Raw genomic sequence first — 14,741 nt, 5'->3', positions numbered from 1 at the left:
GAAGTTTACTTGAAAGAGAAAATTCAAGATAGGCATTGAGAATATGTTAGGTTTGTGATGCCTACTAGATCTCTAGATGGAGATGGTGAGTAAGCAATTGTGTGTGACAACTGGTACCTCAAACAATCAGTCATGGACAGGCATATAAATTTAAATTTTATTTAATGTTTAAATTGTTAAGATTTAAGAATGACCCATTACAAAAGGGAAAATAGAACTAGAAAAACAATGATTTTTTTTTTTCCTTTTTGGAGTGCAGAGAAAGACCGTAATAAAAAAAAAGAAGGACCTAAATAGTTTATTAGTAGCTTCACTCAGAGATGAGTAGCTGATAGGATAAATCTATGTACAGTTAGTGGTGGGTGGGGGGCTGGAAATGTCAATACAATCTTGGGTTTTGACTGATATATAAGCATAGCATTGAGAGAGAGAGAGAGAGAGAGAGAGAGAGAGAGAGAGAGAGAGAGGGAGGGAGGGAGGGAGAGAGAGAGAGAGAGAGAGAGAGAGAGAGAGAGAGAGAGAGAGAGAGAGAGAGAGAGAGATTGGAGATTTTTCTTATTTTACAGCCACTGAAACGCTAAGAAAAATTCCACCAAGCCAGGGTACATAATAGGCCCCATCTGCCAAGAGGATACCTGGAAAAAACTGAAGATAATTAAAGAAGCCAAATACTGTTATCTTGGGCAGCTGTAGACTTAAAGGGAACACTGCAGTCTATAAATATGCAAGAAGATAATGAATCATTTATTGTACTTCTACATATCTTAACCACACCCAAATATCTCAAGGAATGGAGTTGTCTGCATACTTAAGGTAGCCTTATCCGAGTCTCTCCCAGGTTTTCACCAGTATAGGCCAAGTTAGCCTTCCAAATGAAATTATTTCTTCTTCCTCTGCATAAGCCTGGAATATTTTCAGCACAATATAAATCCAGTTGGATTATCAGTATCAGCACCAGGACCCCTCAGCATGAGCCAACTCTACTCTTTCTTTGTATCAGTTTTGATTCCTCCTCAGCAAGTATTTATTTAACAATAACTATAAATACCTGTGTCTGTTTGGAAGCATAATTTCTGCACTCAGATAACTCAACTTCAATGTAGGTTCCGTTTCTTATCCCTTGTGGTCATGTGAGTATCATAATTTCTATACTACATGTTGTATACAAAGTCACAAGGAGCACCAAATCCTCCTCATAAGTTTGCTGAGAGAATTAATTAAAATAATAAAGGTTAAATTCCTGAAAAGTACATAGAATAAGAGTAAATATGGGAGCTCATGGACTCTGGACCAAGAATTAGGGAGCCTGCATGGGATCGACTTAGAAGCTCTATAAATGTGTCACAGTTGTATAGCTTAGTCTGTTTGTAAGGCTCCTAGCAGTGAAAATAGGACCTGTGTCTGGTGCTTAGCTGGCTTTTGGGAACCTGATGCAGGGGGAGGAACTTGATCCTGCCTCAAGTTGATATACCATGCTTTGTTGAAGGCCGTAGGAGGCTTGTCCCTTTCTGAATGGAGACAGAGGAGGAGTGGATGGTGAGGGGGCTAGATGGGAAGCAAGAGGGAGGTGAAATTGTGGTTGGTATGTAGAACAAATGAAAAAAATAAAATAAAAAGAATAAACTGTCTATGAATGACATTATATATATATATATATATATATGACATTATTTTAGTACTATTGCTTCTATATGTGCTTGGAATTCTGGATATTCTCTCTGTCTCTCTGTCTCTCTCTCTCTCTCTCTGTCTCTCTCTTTCTCTCTCTCTCCTAGAAAAGGATGAAATGAGAAAAAGACAAAAAAGTATTGACCCATTGATCACAGCACTTCTTAGCTGTCATCAGAGAAGCTTCTTCTTGCAGTAGATGACAATCACCACAGAGACCCTCAACTAGTCCTTGTATAGAGAATGAGAGTACTCAGCCCTACATGGGACATCTATGTCAAACCTCACCCTCCTAAGATTCAGGGATCATTGTGGAAGAGGGAAGCGAACAATTGTGAAAGACCAAGGTGCTGAATAACTTCAAGGAAACAGTGTTTTCCAGACAACAGGGAGGATACACAAACGAACTCACAGCAGCCGTGACAGCGTGTAAAAGACCTATGAATGTTCAAGCCAAACAAACTCCAGTACAGAGGATGAGAGGTAGACACAAAAATCACACCACTAGCTGAGGAGCCATTGGCATCTGGTAACTGCTGGAAGAGAGGAAGAAAGGCAGTGTGCTCATAGTGCTTGACTAGACTCCGAAGTAGGCCTCATACCCAACTAGTTGGACAACAAAAATTAGACTTTACGGGTTTAATGAAGAGGAGAAGGAGGTGGAGGAGGAAAACACAAAGTTGGGGGAGGTATTAAGGAGGTGAGATTGGAAAGGGTAGATCTGAAATAAATTGGGTGGGGTAAATATGTTCAATATTAATTGTATTAAGATTGTCAAAGAATTAAATATTACAAAAATGTTTTAGAATTAACATTACAAACAATACTTTTGAAATATAATTTAAAGAGATTTTAAGACAGGTCTCTTATAATTTTTATTTGTAAAATTAAGCCACAATGATATTTTTCATGTTATATCAATGTATTTTATAGATATTATGAAGCAAAATTTCATACAATAATTGTTCTTTCTGGTCATCTTGGGTGAAGATGAAATATGAACTTTAGCTAACTGGTGCTAATTTGACACCACATAGCCATTCTCAGACTTGGGTCGGAGGTGAGACCTGGCCTTTTCTATTCCATGTAAAACTCAGAGGATGACTCTGGGCCTTTCACTAGAAAGTGTCTTTTAAAGACCAATAATTGGTAATCGGTCATATTACCAGATTAAAAATATAAATGGATATTTTAAGCAAGATATAAAATAAATATCCTTACAACAGTGTTCTCACCTATATATTGAAATAGTATAATTTAAAAGAAGTGCTGGTAGTATTGGATGACATACACCACACATGTTACAACAAGCACATGTCTACAAAAGGCATTTACTAGTCCAAACAGGAACATAACATAGGCTTTACATGTCTAAACAGTTGCCTTAAATCAATTCATCATTTTAACTTTCTTTCAAACAAAACTTAGCACCTTTATTTAAACAACAGACTCCTGTGTGGTCCCTTCAGAGCCCAGCCTGCCTTGATATCACATTGACCATAACCCCGGACACACTTGCCTACGTGCACATATATAATCTATCATCCAGGAAAAGAAGGTCAGCATCTCTGTTTGCCATCATCTTGCATTTACCACTTCTTACCAAAGAGATTCATCTCTTCCCTGCATATAGACCAACATTATTTCCTTCTCTCTCTGCCTCCATCGTCCTCTCTGCCTCACACCTTGCTTCCCTTCTTCCCTCAGCTCCTTCTTCCTTTCCACCATCAGTCAGTTCTTGCCACTCCCATCATTTCCCTTATCTCTCTTCTTCCCCGCCACCTCCCTCTGTAGCTCCTCTCCCTCCACACCCCTCTTTTGCTCTCAATGTGCGTGTGTGCGTGTGTGTGTGTGTGTGTGTGTGTGTGTGTGTGTGTTTGCGTGCTTGTATGAGACCACATGCATGGAGGTACCTGTTGAGGCCAGAAGAGGCGATCATATGATGGAACTAGAGTTCTAGGCAGGTGAGAACCACCAGAAGTGAGTGCTGAGAGCCAACTTCCCTCCCCTGGTAGGGAAAAATCTCTCCTACACAGAGCCTCATCTCTTTATGAGAATTTACTAACCTCTTCCTATTTTTCTAGGACTATCCCAGAGCTACACTGGTGGCAAGATCAATCCCCTGGGGTCCTTTCTCTTTGTTTCGTAACTGGATTCGGAAGCACTTTTAATAGGGAGATGACAGTGGCCTTGAGGGAACAAGTAAGAGACAGGGACCATGAAAGATCACATGGGAGGAAATACCACATAGACATTTGCTTGAGGAGTCAAAAGACTGAAGAGTGTCCTGAGAAGACAGAGAGGACTGTGTAAAGGACAAGACCTGCAGACAGTTCAGAGTGGAAGGAAATTCAAGATGGCAGACCAGTATCTCTCAGAGGGACAGAACCACTGACAAGGAATTTTGCTTCAAGAATTAAACCTCAAGTTCTACCACTTACATGCTGTTTAGGTGAGATTTGGAGCTTAGTATTGGTGCTGGAAAGGGTTAAAATTTAGAGGGATAAGGATGGTGTGTCTGCACTTTACATCTGAGAAGGTAATGGTGATCAAAGTGATCAAGTAATCAAAGGGCATGGGCTAACTCAGGTCCTTTTAAACCTTCCTAGTTTTTGGTCTCAATCTCAGAATCAGACCATGTTTGAAAACATCATCTTTCGATATATATATATATATATATATATATATATATATATATATATATATATATATATATATAATTTCCATAGAAGTAATCAGAACTCTGAGAAAACAAAATTCTATTCTTCAGTATTTGTTACAACACTCATGGAAAACTCATCCTGATTTTAGATCTTAAAAACGAAACCAATAAAAATTAAATCAAAGAAAATATCTGAGAAATACTCAATAGCTGAATTATAAAAACACACATAAAAATGTGTACATGCCTATGTAGGCCAGAAAGAGCTGGAGTTTAGGTCACTGTGAGCCCCCTGACTTCAGTGCTGGGAACTCTTGTCCTGTCCAAGAGCAGCAAATGCTCTTAACTACTAAACCACCTCTTCAGCCCAGGCCGGCTCTTGGTTTGCAACTTGCTTTGTGTGTCTTCAGCACAGTTGGGTCACATGGTTTCTTACTGACCTCTAGCAGCTGAGTTCCATGCTCTCTTATGGTTGCAGGTACCATCACAGACACTGCTTTTATAGCTTTCGTGTATCCTTCCTTTCAGTTCAGTGTGGCCCACAATTTCCAACTCCCACCACCACTCTGTAGGTCTTTGTCTCACAACTTTCTCTACCCATGGAAGACTGTTTGCCTGAAGTGCAGAACAGTTATGAGGTAAGGGAATCAATATTCCCTCCACTATGACTAGTGGGAGTTTATAAATACATACTGCTGCTGCAGGCTCTCTGTTTTAGTGGGGGAACTGAGGACTGTGTTTCACTCTTGTCCCTCTGGGTTTCTCTACTGAATGTCAGGCTTTGTCTCCCTTTCCTTACAGGTGCGCCATGCATTTGTATGAAGGCCCCCAAAGAAACTATGCTGGAATTCTAATCAGCAATACAAAATGGAATATTTCTTGAAAGTACAGTCTTTGTAGACTAATCAAGATAAATGAGACTGCTAGAGTGGGTTTTAAACCATTATGACTTTTAAACAGGGGCTAAATTTAGCCACAGAGGCAACACATACAGAGAGAAGATGGTGTGGAGACACACAGAGAGAGAGCATCTTTCGAAGGCAGAGGTTGGAGAGCTACCTCTCCAGGGCAAGGGGCAGGTGGGATCAACAGAAGCTAGAAAAGCGATGTGCAACAGTCTCCCTACATCCTCCATGGGAGCACATTGCTGCTGCTGCCTTCATGTCTGACTCTCAGCCTGTATGTAGTACTGTGAAACGATGAGGTACTATTGCTTCAAGGCATACAATCTTTGGTATACTCTAAGGCTACCCCTCCCCCATTTAAAAATATATTTCCTTATTATCTCTCTAACAGTTCCTTTGCCTTTACAATAAACTAATTGTATTTGAACTACATTATTTTTCCTCGTCCTCCTCCTCTTCTTCTGCAACACGATCTCTCTCTATAGTTCAAGCTGGCCTTGACCTTGCAATCCTTCTGCCTCTACTGAACACCATTCACCATGCCTGAATGTACTTGAACTTTTATTTCAGATTCCTATATGACTAAAATACATTTTTCCAATAGAATTTGAGGTCCTTTTAATGAAATAATGAGCATCCTGCTGTCTTCTGTGTTTTAAAATTTATTTTATTATTTTATGTGTGAGTTTGTCTACATATATGTCTATGGATCACATGCAAGCCAGATGCCCAAAGAGGCCAGGGGAAGACATCAGATCCCCTGAGACTGGGATCATAGATAGTTGTATGTGGCCATGTGAGTTCTCATATTCATTTCTGGGTCATCTGGAAGAACAGCCAGTGTTCTTAACTGCTGAGTCATCTCTCCAGCCTTGTTTGATGTTTTTAATATTTCTGATCACTAGCTAAATACTTTTTGTGGTTTTGGAAAGAATGGAGTGAGGAAAAAGAGGGACATAATAAAAATAATAAAGCAAAGACTGTGACAATACATGTAGTTGATCACATGTAAACAGGTAAAGAAAAAACAAATCTAGACTCAATCAAGGTCACTTTACTCTTGTGTCATGAGATTAGAATTGTCTTACTGCTCCTTTTAGCTTTTTAATAAAATAAGGAATATTATTAAGATATTAATAGATCAAACTGAGACAAATAAATATTTTTGCATGTTTTTAAATGTTTTAAGAGAATACGTTTAAATACTATACATTGTAAGTAGCAACCCCATTGCAGCAGTCTGTTGAGATATTTAAAGTCCTAAATCAGAGTGCTACTCCTACCCTGAGTAAAGCTTATGTAGAAGCCACGTCTACAGCTTCTGCCAACAGAGCTCTACTGAAGAACTATATTTATGCACATTTGAATGAATATAAGATTGCAGTTGTTTTTGCCTTTTAAAACAAAGGTTCCCTCCAGGGGAAAAAATGAAGATGTTACTGTGTTGTAAATCTCTTCTAGAATTACTGGTAATATATTTAAAATATTAAAGGAGAAAAATAGTTTGACTTGAAGTTGATGAATGTACGCACTGAGCCCCCTTGGCGACTTTTCATTGTACAGTGTGCTACTCAGTCTGAAATGCTGATCAAGAAAATGAGAGGTACACCCAGGAGCAAAGAGCCATTCTTAGATTTCTCCAACTACCGATCTGGCTATGTCCAGACATAAGTTTTCGAAGAAAGAACCGAAGTGAGCAGAGGGTCAGAGTCCAAGCTGGCTGTGCAGGGCAGCTGACCGAGTACTGCCACCCAGCAAGGAAAGCAGCAGCAGCCTCCTAGAGGACCTAAGTCGCCAGCCCGTCCTTAAAAATTTATTTCGCAGTACTGGGCATTAAACCCAAGGCATTGCACATGCTTAGCAACTGATCTACCAGGGAATCTGCATTCACCCCAAGGCCATACACTACATGTAACATTTGCTAACTATAAGCACAATCTTTTGATTAGTAAGAGTGAGCAATGACGGTAGCAGAAACTGAGTAACTAAAATTTTCTTGTAGTATTCTTGAAGACTTCCGTGACCTGCGGCTTTCCAGGTAAGCCTCACGATTAACCCTTTTAATATCACATTGTAGTTTGGAAGCAACAACTGCTATTTAGATTTGTACGTGATACCTTTAAAATATGGATAAAAACAAAACAGAGGTATCCCAGAGTTCATTGTGGGGTGTTTTATGTTGTTTGGTTTTTGATCTTTTGGGTTTCTTTTTTTTTTCTTTCAATTTAAACAGTGAGACATCTTAAGTACCAAGCTAAAAACAAGTAAGGAAAATAATGATTAAATGGGATGGTCAAATATTAGATTATACAAAATGCTCTAGGGTTCTAAATTATTATACACTTCCTAATATCCATACTTTAAATACATCCACCATGTACTTAACTAAAATAAAAATATAAATACCAACATCTGTATACCCCAGGAGATGTAAATTACATCATGTATTTTGGAACAAAAAAGAAAATTTATCATTCAATGAATAATTACTTACTGGCTAATAGGTTTACAGAATTGTGCCAAGAATATTTGGGATTCAAAGTATACCAGTCTCAGATATCCTGTAGGCAGAATAATCATTGCTCACATGCCATTTCAACAGAACATAATACATATTTGGAGATTTGAAAATTGGAATTATTTCAGAAGAGAGAAGAATCATTACTAACTTTGCCATTCAGAGAAGATACAATTGACAAACACATCAAACTAAAAATGGAGGAACAGTATTCACACATGAACACAGTAGGAATGTGAAGGGTAAAAAAAGCATCAGAAAGCAAAGATCCGTAAAAGCACACACAGTACGCCACTAATAAGCAGCCCCGCTTGCCTAAAATAGTAGTACCCAATGGGATAGAACAAAAAATAAAGCAAAAAACAGGTAGCAGCCAACATGAGAAGAACTCAAAGACCAGGTCAGGGACTCAGAGGCACTGGGAAAGGCTCAGGGGTACTCGGTGCAGAACAAACTCCACACTTCCAGCCACGGGTTAAATCTGGAGGTAGACTGTAAGTTGCACTGAATGGCATCTAGACCATGAACTACAAACTCAAGGCCAGGAAAACTGTGAGACAGAGCCTTGCTGGAGGCCAAAAGACAAAGGAACATGTTCTAGGAGTCCAACAACAGCTGAAACCCCAAATTACAAGCAGGCGTTTATCCAAAAGGATCATCTTATTGCCTGCCTCCCTGAGCAGGCTGTATATTTTCAACAAGATCACCGTTGATAATACTGGAGGACTCTGGAGACAAATTAATAAAGCTTTGAACTGGACAGTGACACTGTTCTATGGTTATCCTATTTTCCTCCTGCGAAATCAATGTTAGCTTTTAATATATTTTATTTAACAATTCTGAACCAATACGATTCAGAAATGTTTTAAATACACAGTAGAAACATGCCACACTTGGGTAGAATATGAAAAAAATATATGTATGTATTCTGTATGAAAAGAAACTGATGGCACAGTTATGTACCACGTAGATACCACACACCTGCCCCCCACGTTTTCCATACACTTAAAATTAGAACTATTAAATTAAGAAAACAGTGTGGGTAGGAAGCCCATTTGGAAATCAGGGTTCCTTTGGCCATCACCATTACCATATTTAAATGGGCAATACAATTAATAGCTCAATTTTAATCCTTTAAACACTCGGGAGGCTGTTCCCCCTCTTCCGGCCAGTTTTAATAATGTAAATATCTCAGGTCATATGACAGAGACAGAGAGGGCAAGTAGTACTGCTATAGTTAAAGTATTTTCTGGTCAAAGTGTGATGTTTCAATATAGTCTATGAAGCAAGACAGACTTCCAGAATTTCTGTTTTTGTCATAACTGTGTATTTGCAAGACTTGGGTGGCATTTGGAAGATACAAGACACACAGGACTCCTCTGAATGGACCCACTGTTTTGTGGACAATCATTCCAGAAGTATTTTGCAGGGGGGCACACAAAACTTTAAAAAGCAGACCAAAGCAGGAAGGAGAGGAAATACCAGTTTCTTTCTGGGCCTCCCTCTTCGCTGCTTGGCTTTCTGGGAACACAGACACATCTGAAAATGTTCCTGTAAGGCAAGGGAGAAGAAGACAGACTCAGTCAGCTGGAGATAACCAGATGCTCAGCAAGCTGCTAGATCTGAGCAGGGCTAAGATGGCTCAACTCTGTTCAGCAAAGCAGGTAAGCAAGACACTTGTCACCTCTCATTTCCCCTCTGTGATCTCGGAGTCCCTCCCTCATGGAATTTTATTTAAATGATTAAGATAAGGGTCAGCTCTGAAAAGACCAGTGTAACGACCAGGCTCTGCTGAATCTTTCTTAGGCCAGTCTGGGAATTCCAAAAGTGAGGAGTGAAAATTTTTTCAAACAGAAAGTAATGGAGAGAAAGACCAGTTTCAGGAATCATGCTCTGAAGTCTTTCAGTATGAATTCTATAAGATCACAGCTTAATTGTACTTTTGGTTTGTTCATTATTTATATATTATTTATTTTTGAGACAGATATTCTGAAGCCCAGGCTGCGCTAGGACTCACTATGTAACCCAAACTGGCCTCAGATTTATGACAATCCTCCTGCCTCAGCCTCTTGAATACTAGGATTACAGGTGTGAGTCACCATGAGCAGCTTGACATTTTTTGTTTTTGTTTTTGTTTTAAGAGAATCAAGGGGTTTCCCTGTGAATTTAATATTCAGTATCACAGGACTCTAGTAAGTATCTTACTAGTCTATGAGGTCATGAGAAAAGAGTTTGGAAGAAATGTCACTTTATGTTCTACAGTTCTACAGTGCACTGCAAATGTAGTCAGTTCTGCACAAGTAAAGACACAAGAGTGGACTTCTGCAGTAGGAACTTGTGACCTTTACCTGGGAAGACAAACCACTTATACCTAGGAGGCTCTTGTTCCTAACGTGCAAGAAACAGTCTCTGCTGTTTTTGGTGCTTGTTACTGCTGGTTTTCTTTATATATATATACACATACACACACACACACACACACACACACACACACACACACACACACACGTTTGCCTAATCAATTATATAATCTCAGAGCCTTTAACCCTTCCTAGATAGGTTATCTCTGTGACAGTTACAAGCCAAAGAATCTGAGTTTATTGCACCCAGGCCCTGTGAAAGATTTCTTGCCTGTACATTTACTGAAAAGGATAAAACAAACAAACAAACAAACAAATGAAGTTCCTTAACACTCACATAAACTGGAGCCCCAAGAACTCTGTGAATTTTTCAGTTCTCACATCCCTCTCTAACACTCCAGGGCTGGACTGACTACTCTTTGAAACAGTTCATGATTCATTGTTTCTTAACTACATTTACAGGATGTGGTAAATGTAATATATATCACTATCCAGTCTGACATTCCACTACAACTTTTTGTAGGTCTTAATTCATTTCCTTATTGAAAGAGGGAGGGGGTTCGAGAGGGTAATGGCAAATGAAAAGTACTAAAATTCTCCTAAGTATGTGTATGAAATCAAAGTATTATAATAAAAAAGAAACTAAATTATTTTCTAAATTGATAGATTTATAGACTTGATACAAAAGTATTTTATGTTGATGAGTTACAATTTATTATAAAATACCAAATAAATACTAAAATAAATAATAAATGTAACCAAATACTTAATAGCTGGATAGAGTCTTGGCAGATAAAAGCACTTGCCACATAAATCTGACCAGGCTGGATCCCTGGAACTAATGCAAAAAGCTAGATGTGGTCCTTGCCTGTAATTCCAGCACTCCTGTGATGAAGTAAGATGTGAAATCAGGAGCATCTCTAGGAGGAAGCTCATGGTTCAACTAGTATGAACTAGGATGCCATATGGCAACAGAAACAGCAAGAGAGAAACTGTTTCAACAAGGTAGAAGGCAAAAACCAATCACCAAAATCATATATGCGCCTATATACCCACCCACTCACACATACAACACACACACACACACACACACACACACACACACACACACACACATCAAAATAAATAAGTAAAAACACAAAACCAAAAATGCAATGCTTTTCTTAAATCTCCATGTTCTTTTCTTATGCAACACTAGCTATTAAAGCAAAAAAAAAATCTAAAGTTCATTTGTTCTTCATAAAAAACGAAATGTACCCCATTTGAAGCCATTAACTGCATATGTCCTATAATTCTTAATTTTAATTAACTTGGCACAAGGTAGAATCACCTGGGAAGAGTTTCAGTGAGGGGCTATCTATATCAGGTTGGCATGTCTGAGGGTGTTCATCTTGATTACATTGATTGATGTGGGAAGTCTCAGCCTAGCATGAGTGATACCATTTCATGGACTGGATGAGCCCTGGACCTAATGAAAAGAAAAGAGTTAGCTGAGAACTGGCAGGCATGAACCTGTTGCTTCTTTCCGACTGAAGATGTAATACAGCATGCTCAACCTCCCCCTGCTGTTTCTTCCCTGAAGTGATGGACAGCAACCTGGAATTGTGAGCTGAAATAAACTCTTTCTGCCCTAAGTTGCATGAATGGGGAGTTTTGTCACAGTAACTAGAAGAAAACTGACTACATGTCCTTATGAGCAAAACCAAGCCATCCTGAGAGATGCAAAAACACTGAGTAAATGGCCAGACTTCATTGTTCACTGCAGCCTTCATTTGTGCCCAGGTTGTCTTGTTAAAAAAGAATTCAAATTTGTGCCTATGAAATTCTACAGAAACTGAGTTTGGGGGTCACTCATCAAAAGTAATAGTTCTCCACAAAAATCAAGGACCTATTGATCCTGTTTTCTTTTCTTCTTTCTCCTCCCTGCTACCCATGCACTTTGCCCTCCCTCCCTCCTTCCCTCCCTCCCTCCTTCCCTTCCTTTCTTTCATTATAAACTGGGTCTCACTGTGGTCTCACTACCCTAGGCTGTAAGATCACATGTTACCTCAAACCCCCAAGTTTTGGGATTAAAAATGAAAGTCACTATGTCTGGTGGGTGCTTATTTGTGTGTTTGGTTTTGGGATGAGAATTACAGGAGTACAAAAAAAAAAAAAAAAAAAAAAAAAAACACCACCACCACCAACAAAAAAACTAAATTAGTCTTTCAGATGTAACCTCTAGATTTTCATATTGAAAATGACCACAGCACAAAGATGTCCATATAAACTACAGTACATATTTGTGTTCGTGAAACATGAGGAGGAAAAAAGTACAGAGGAAAGAGTCTCCACTTGTGCTAAAGAACGAAGTGACTAGAGGACTATTTAGAGACAGGAGCCAGACCAATTTTGAGGATGGTTAGGATTCAGGTCAGGTTCAGAATGAAACCTGGTGTAATTTCTAGCTTCCACCTGAACTGTTTTCTTAACTTTCAGATAAGAACACAATCCACTATTCTTGCCCTCCACACAGCAGGTGGGCATAAATGGCTTGCTAGATTAACTCTCTAGTCTAGTGGTGTATACCTTGTGTAGCTGAACTGAATCTCACTCCAAACATTTCCCCAGGGTGGAAAGATGGCTCAGTGGGTCAACTGTTTGCAGCATGAACATGGATACCTGATTTCAAATGTCCAGGACCTATGTCAAACCAGGTACACTGGTGTGAGTCTGCAGTGAGATCTGAGGCAGAAACAGGAGAATCTCTGTATCTCACAGGCCATCTTAGTCTGCCTAAGCAGCAGTAAACAGCAGAGAGATCAAGCCTCAAACAACCTTGACAGCAAGGATCCACACTCGAGACTGTCTTCTGATCTCCACACGTGTGCTGTGGTATGCACATGCCTACCTCTCCTGACCCCCATGAATGCACTGAATATTCATTCCTACATCAAACATCTTTACCAATCCATCCAAGAATGAGCGGGTATCACAGAAGGGAAGACTGTAAGAATTGGAGTAAGGGCAAGTGTTGTAGACGGAATATTTTGTTCTAGCAGAATAGAACCATTTCCGGCTTGAATTGTCAGCACCCGTGATTAGCTGATGAGACCCATTAACTTCCTATTACAAAAAAAGGAAAGGTGTCCCAAAGTCCATTCTATCTCCAAAGAGACAGTTAACTAGTACCATGAGTGAAGCCTGCAGATAAAGGCTGCTAGGAGGAGTTCACTAGCCAAACCCTTCCTCAAAGAGGCTGTGGGAAGAATATTCTTTCACTGATGTAGTTGACCATAAGTTTCCCATGCTCCTGTGAGTAATCCTTCACACAAGTCCTGTAAACAACCCTAATTATACGCACTGTTTCACAAAACTAGACTTGATTTGGATTATTTATCTTCTGTCCTTGATGCCAATCTGTTATAACATTCACAAAACTCTGGTACATTCTTTTTCGGTATGTAGGGGTTTTGTTTTGTTTTGATATTTTGAGATAGGGTCTCTTTAGAGCCCTAGCCTCTCTGGAATTTCCTATATAAACCAACTTTGCCTCAAATGTGATGATTCTCTTGTTTCTGTTCCTTGAATGCTGGGTTTACAGATGTTTTCCAACTATGTTCTCTCTCTCTCCCTCTCTCTTTCTTCCCCCTTTTAGAAAGCAGTGAAAGAACGTTTGTTTCATTTGATAACATAATTGATTATATTTCAGATGATTTCAAGGATAAAATTTCAGAGAATTTTTTAGTGCATATGTTGCAGTTCTTAGGGTTTTATCAATGATATGAACATTACACTGGAATATGTAACTATAGGAAATCTGAACATTAATTTTAAGTTTTTTGGAGAGGTACATGTACTTTGGAAGTTACATGTAACATGTTGATCTTTGGCCTTTTGGGGCATGCTGTGGCCTATGCTTCTTCAATACCACTATTCTTTTAATCTCTTAATGTCCCTCTACTAATTAGAACAACTTTAACTTAATTTTTCTATTGCCAAGATTAGTATCTCTTTCAAGTAGATCTATGGACATTTTTGTTGTATAATTAATACATGATATGGGAATTCAAGTAATTTTAACATCTTAAAATTCAACTAGTATACTTCTATCTTACCAACAAATTGCATTCTAGGAGATTTATCATGGCTTGTGAAAGAATATAAATTTATTCTTTTATTCACACCTTTCTTATATGTACTCTAATATGTCAGCATCATTTAAGAACCCTTTCTGACCATCTAATATACTAAACTAAATAAACAGCTCAGTGTGCACTAACTTATGGGATACTTTATAGATTTATCCAATTATTGGTTAATTAGCACAAAGAACAAGGTTGATGAAAAAGATGATATGTTTCAATAAACTTTTAATTTAGATAGAATATAAACCTGGACTCTTCCACTCCCTGTGGTAAGTGCTCGCCTCTCTTTTACAGCAGATAAGAAAGTCTTAAAGTCTTAAAGGAGACTCACAGCACTGTAAACTCTAGTTCCACTCTGTATAAGGACTTCTCTCAGGCTTGTTCTCAAAGGTCCACAGCCTAATACCCTAGGATCCTGCTTCCACAAATCACAGCTAGGCATCTCATTTTACATGCCTTAAAATACCACAAATCACTATCAGGCATCTTATCTTAGCAGCC

At 38.8% G+C, this 14,741-nt stretch overlaps 1 protein-coding gene across 8 annotated transcripts in view; it reads right to left on the bottom strand.

Annotated features, from left to right (window-relative positions):
* Positions 1–14,741, bottom strand: part of Rims1 (regulating synaptic membrane exocytosis 1) — a 492,321-nt gene that overhangs the window by 304,642 nt on the left and 172,938 nt on the right. For 6 of the 8 annotated variants that reach the window (XM_059243920.1, XM_059243921.1, XM_059243922.1 and 3 more), the window contains exon 3: positions 9,236–9,304. The exons of the other annotated variants lie outside the window; for them this stretch is intronic. In XM_059243920.1, coding sequence (XP_059099903.1) covers positions 9,236–9,304 — 69 coding nt within the window. The remainder of the gene's footprint in view (positions 1–9,235; positions 9,305–14,741) is intronic. 8 annotated transcript variants of the gene reach the window in all.

Source organism: Peromyscus eremicus, chromosome 16_21, assembly GCF_949786415.1.
Source record: "Peromyscus eremicus chromosome 16_21, PerEre_H2_v1, whole genome shotgun sequence".
Lineage (NCBI taxonomy): Eukaryota > Metazoa > Chordata > Mammalia > Rodentia > Cricetidae > Peromyscus > Peromyscus eremicus.
Note: the sequence above shows the minus strand (reverse complement) of the source record. Positions and strands in the feature narration are given on the sequence as shown.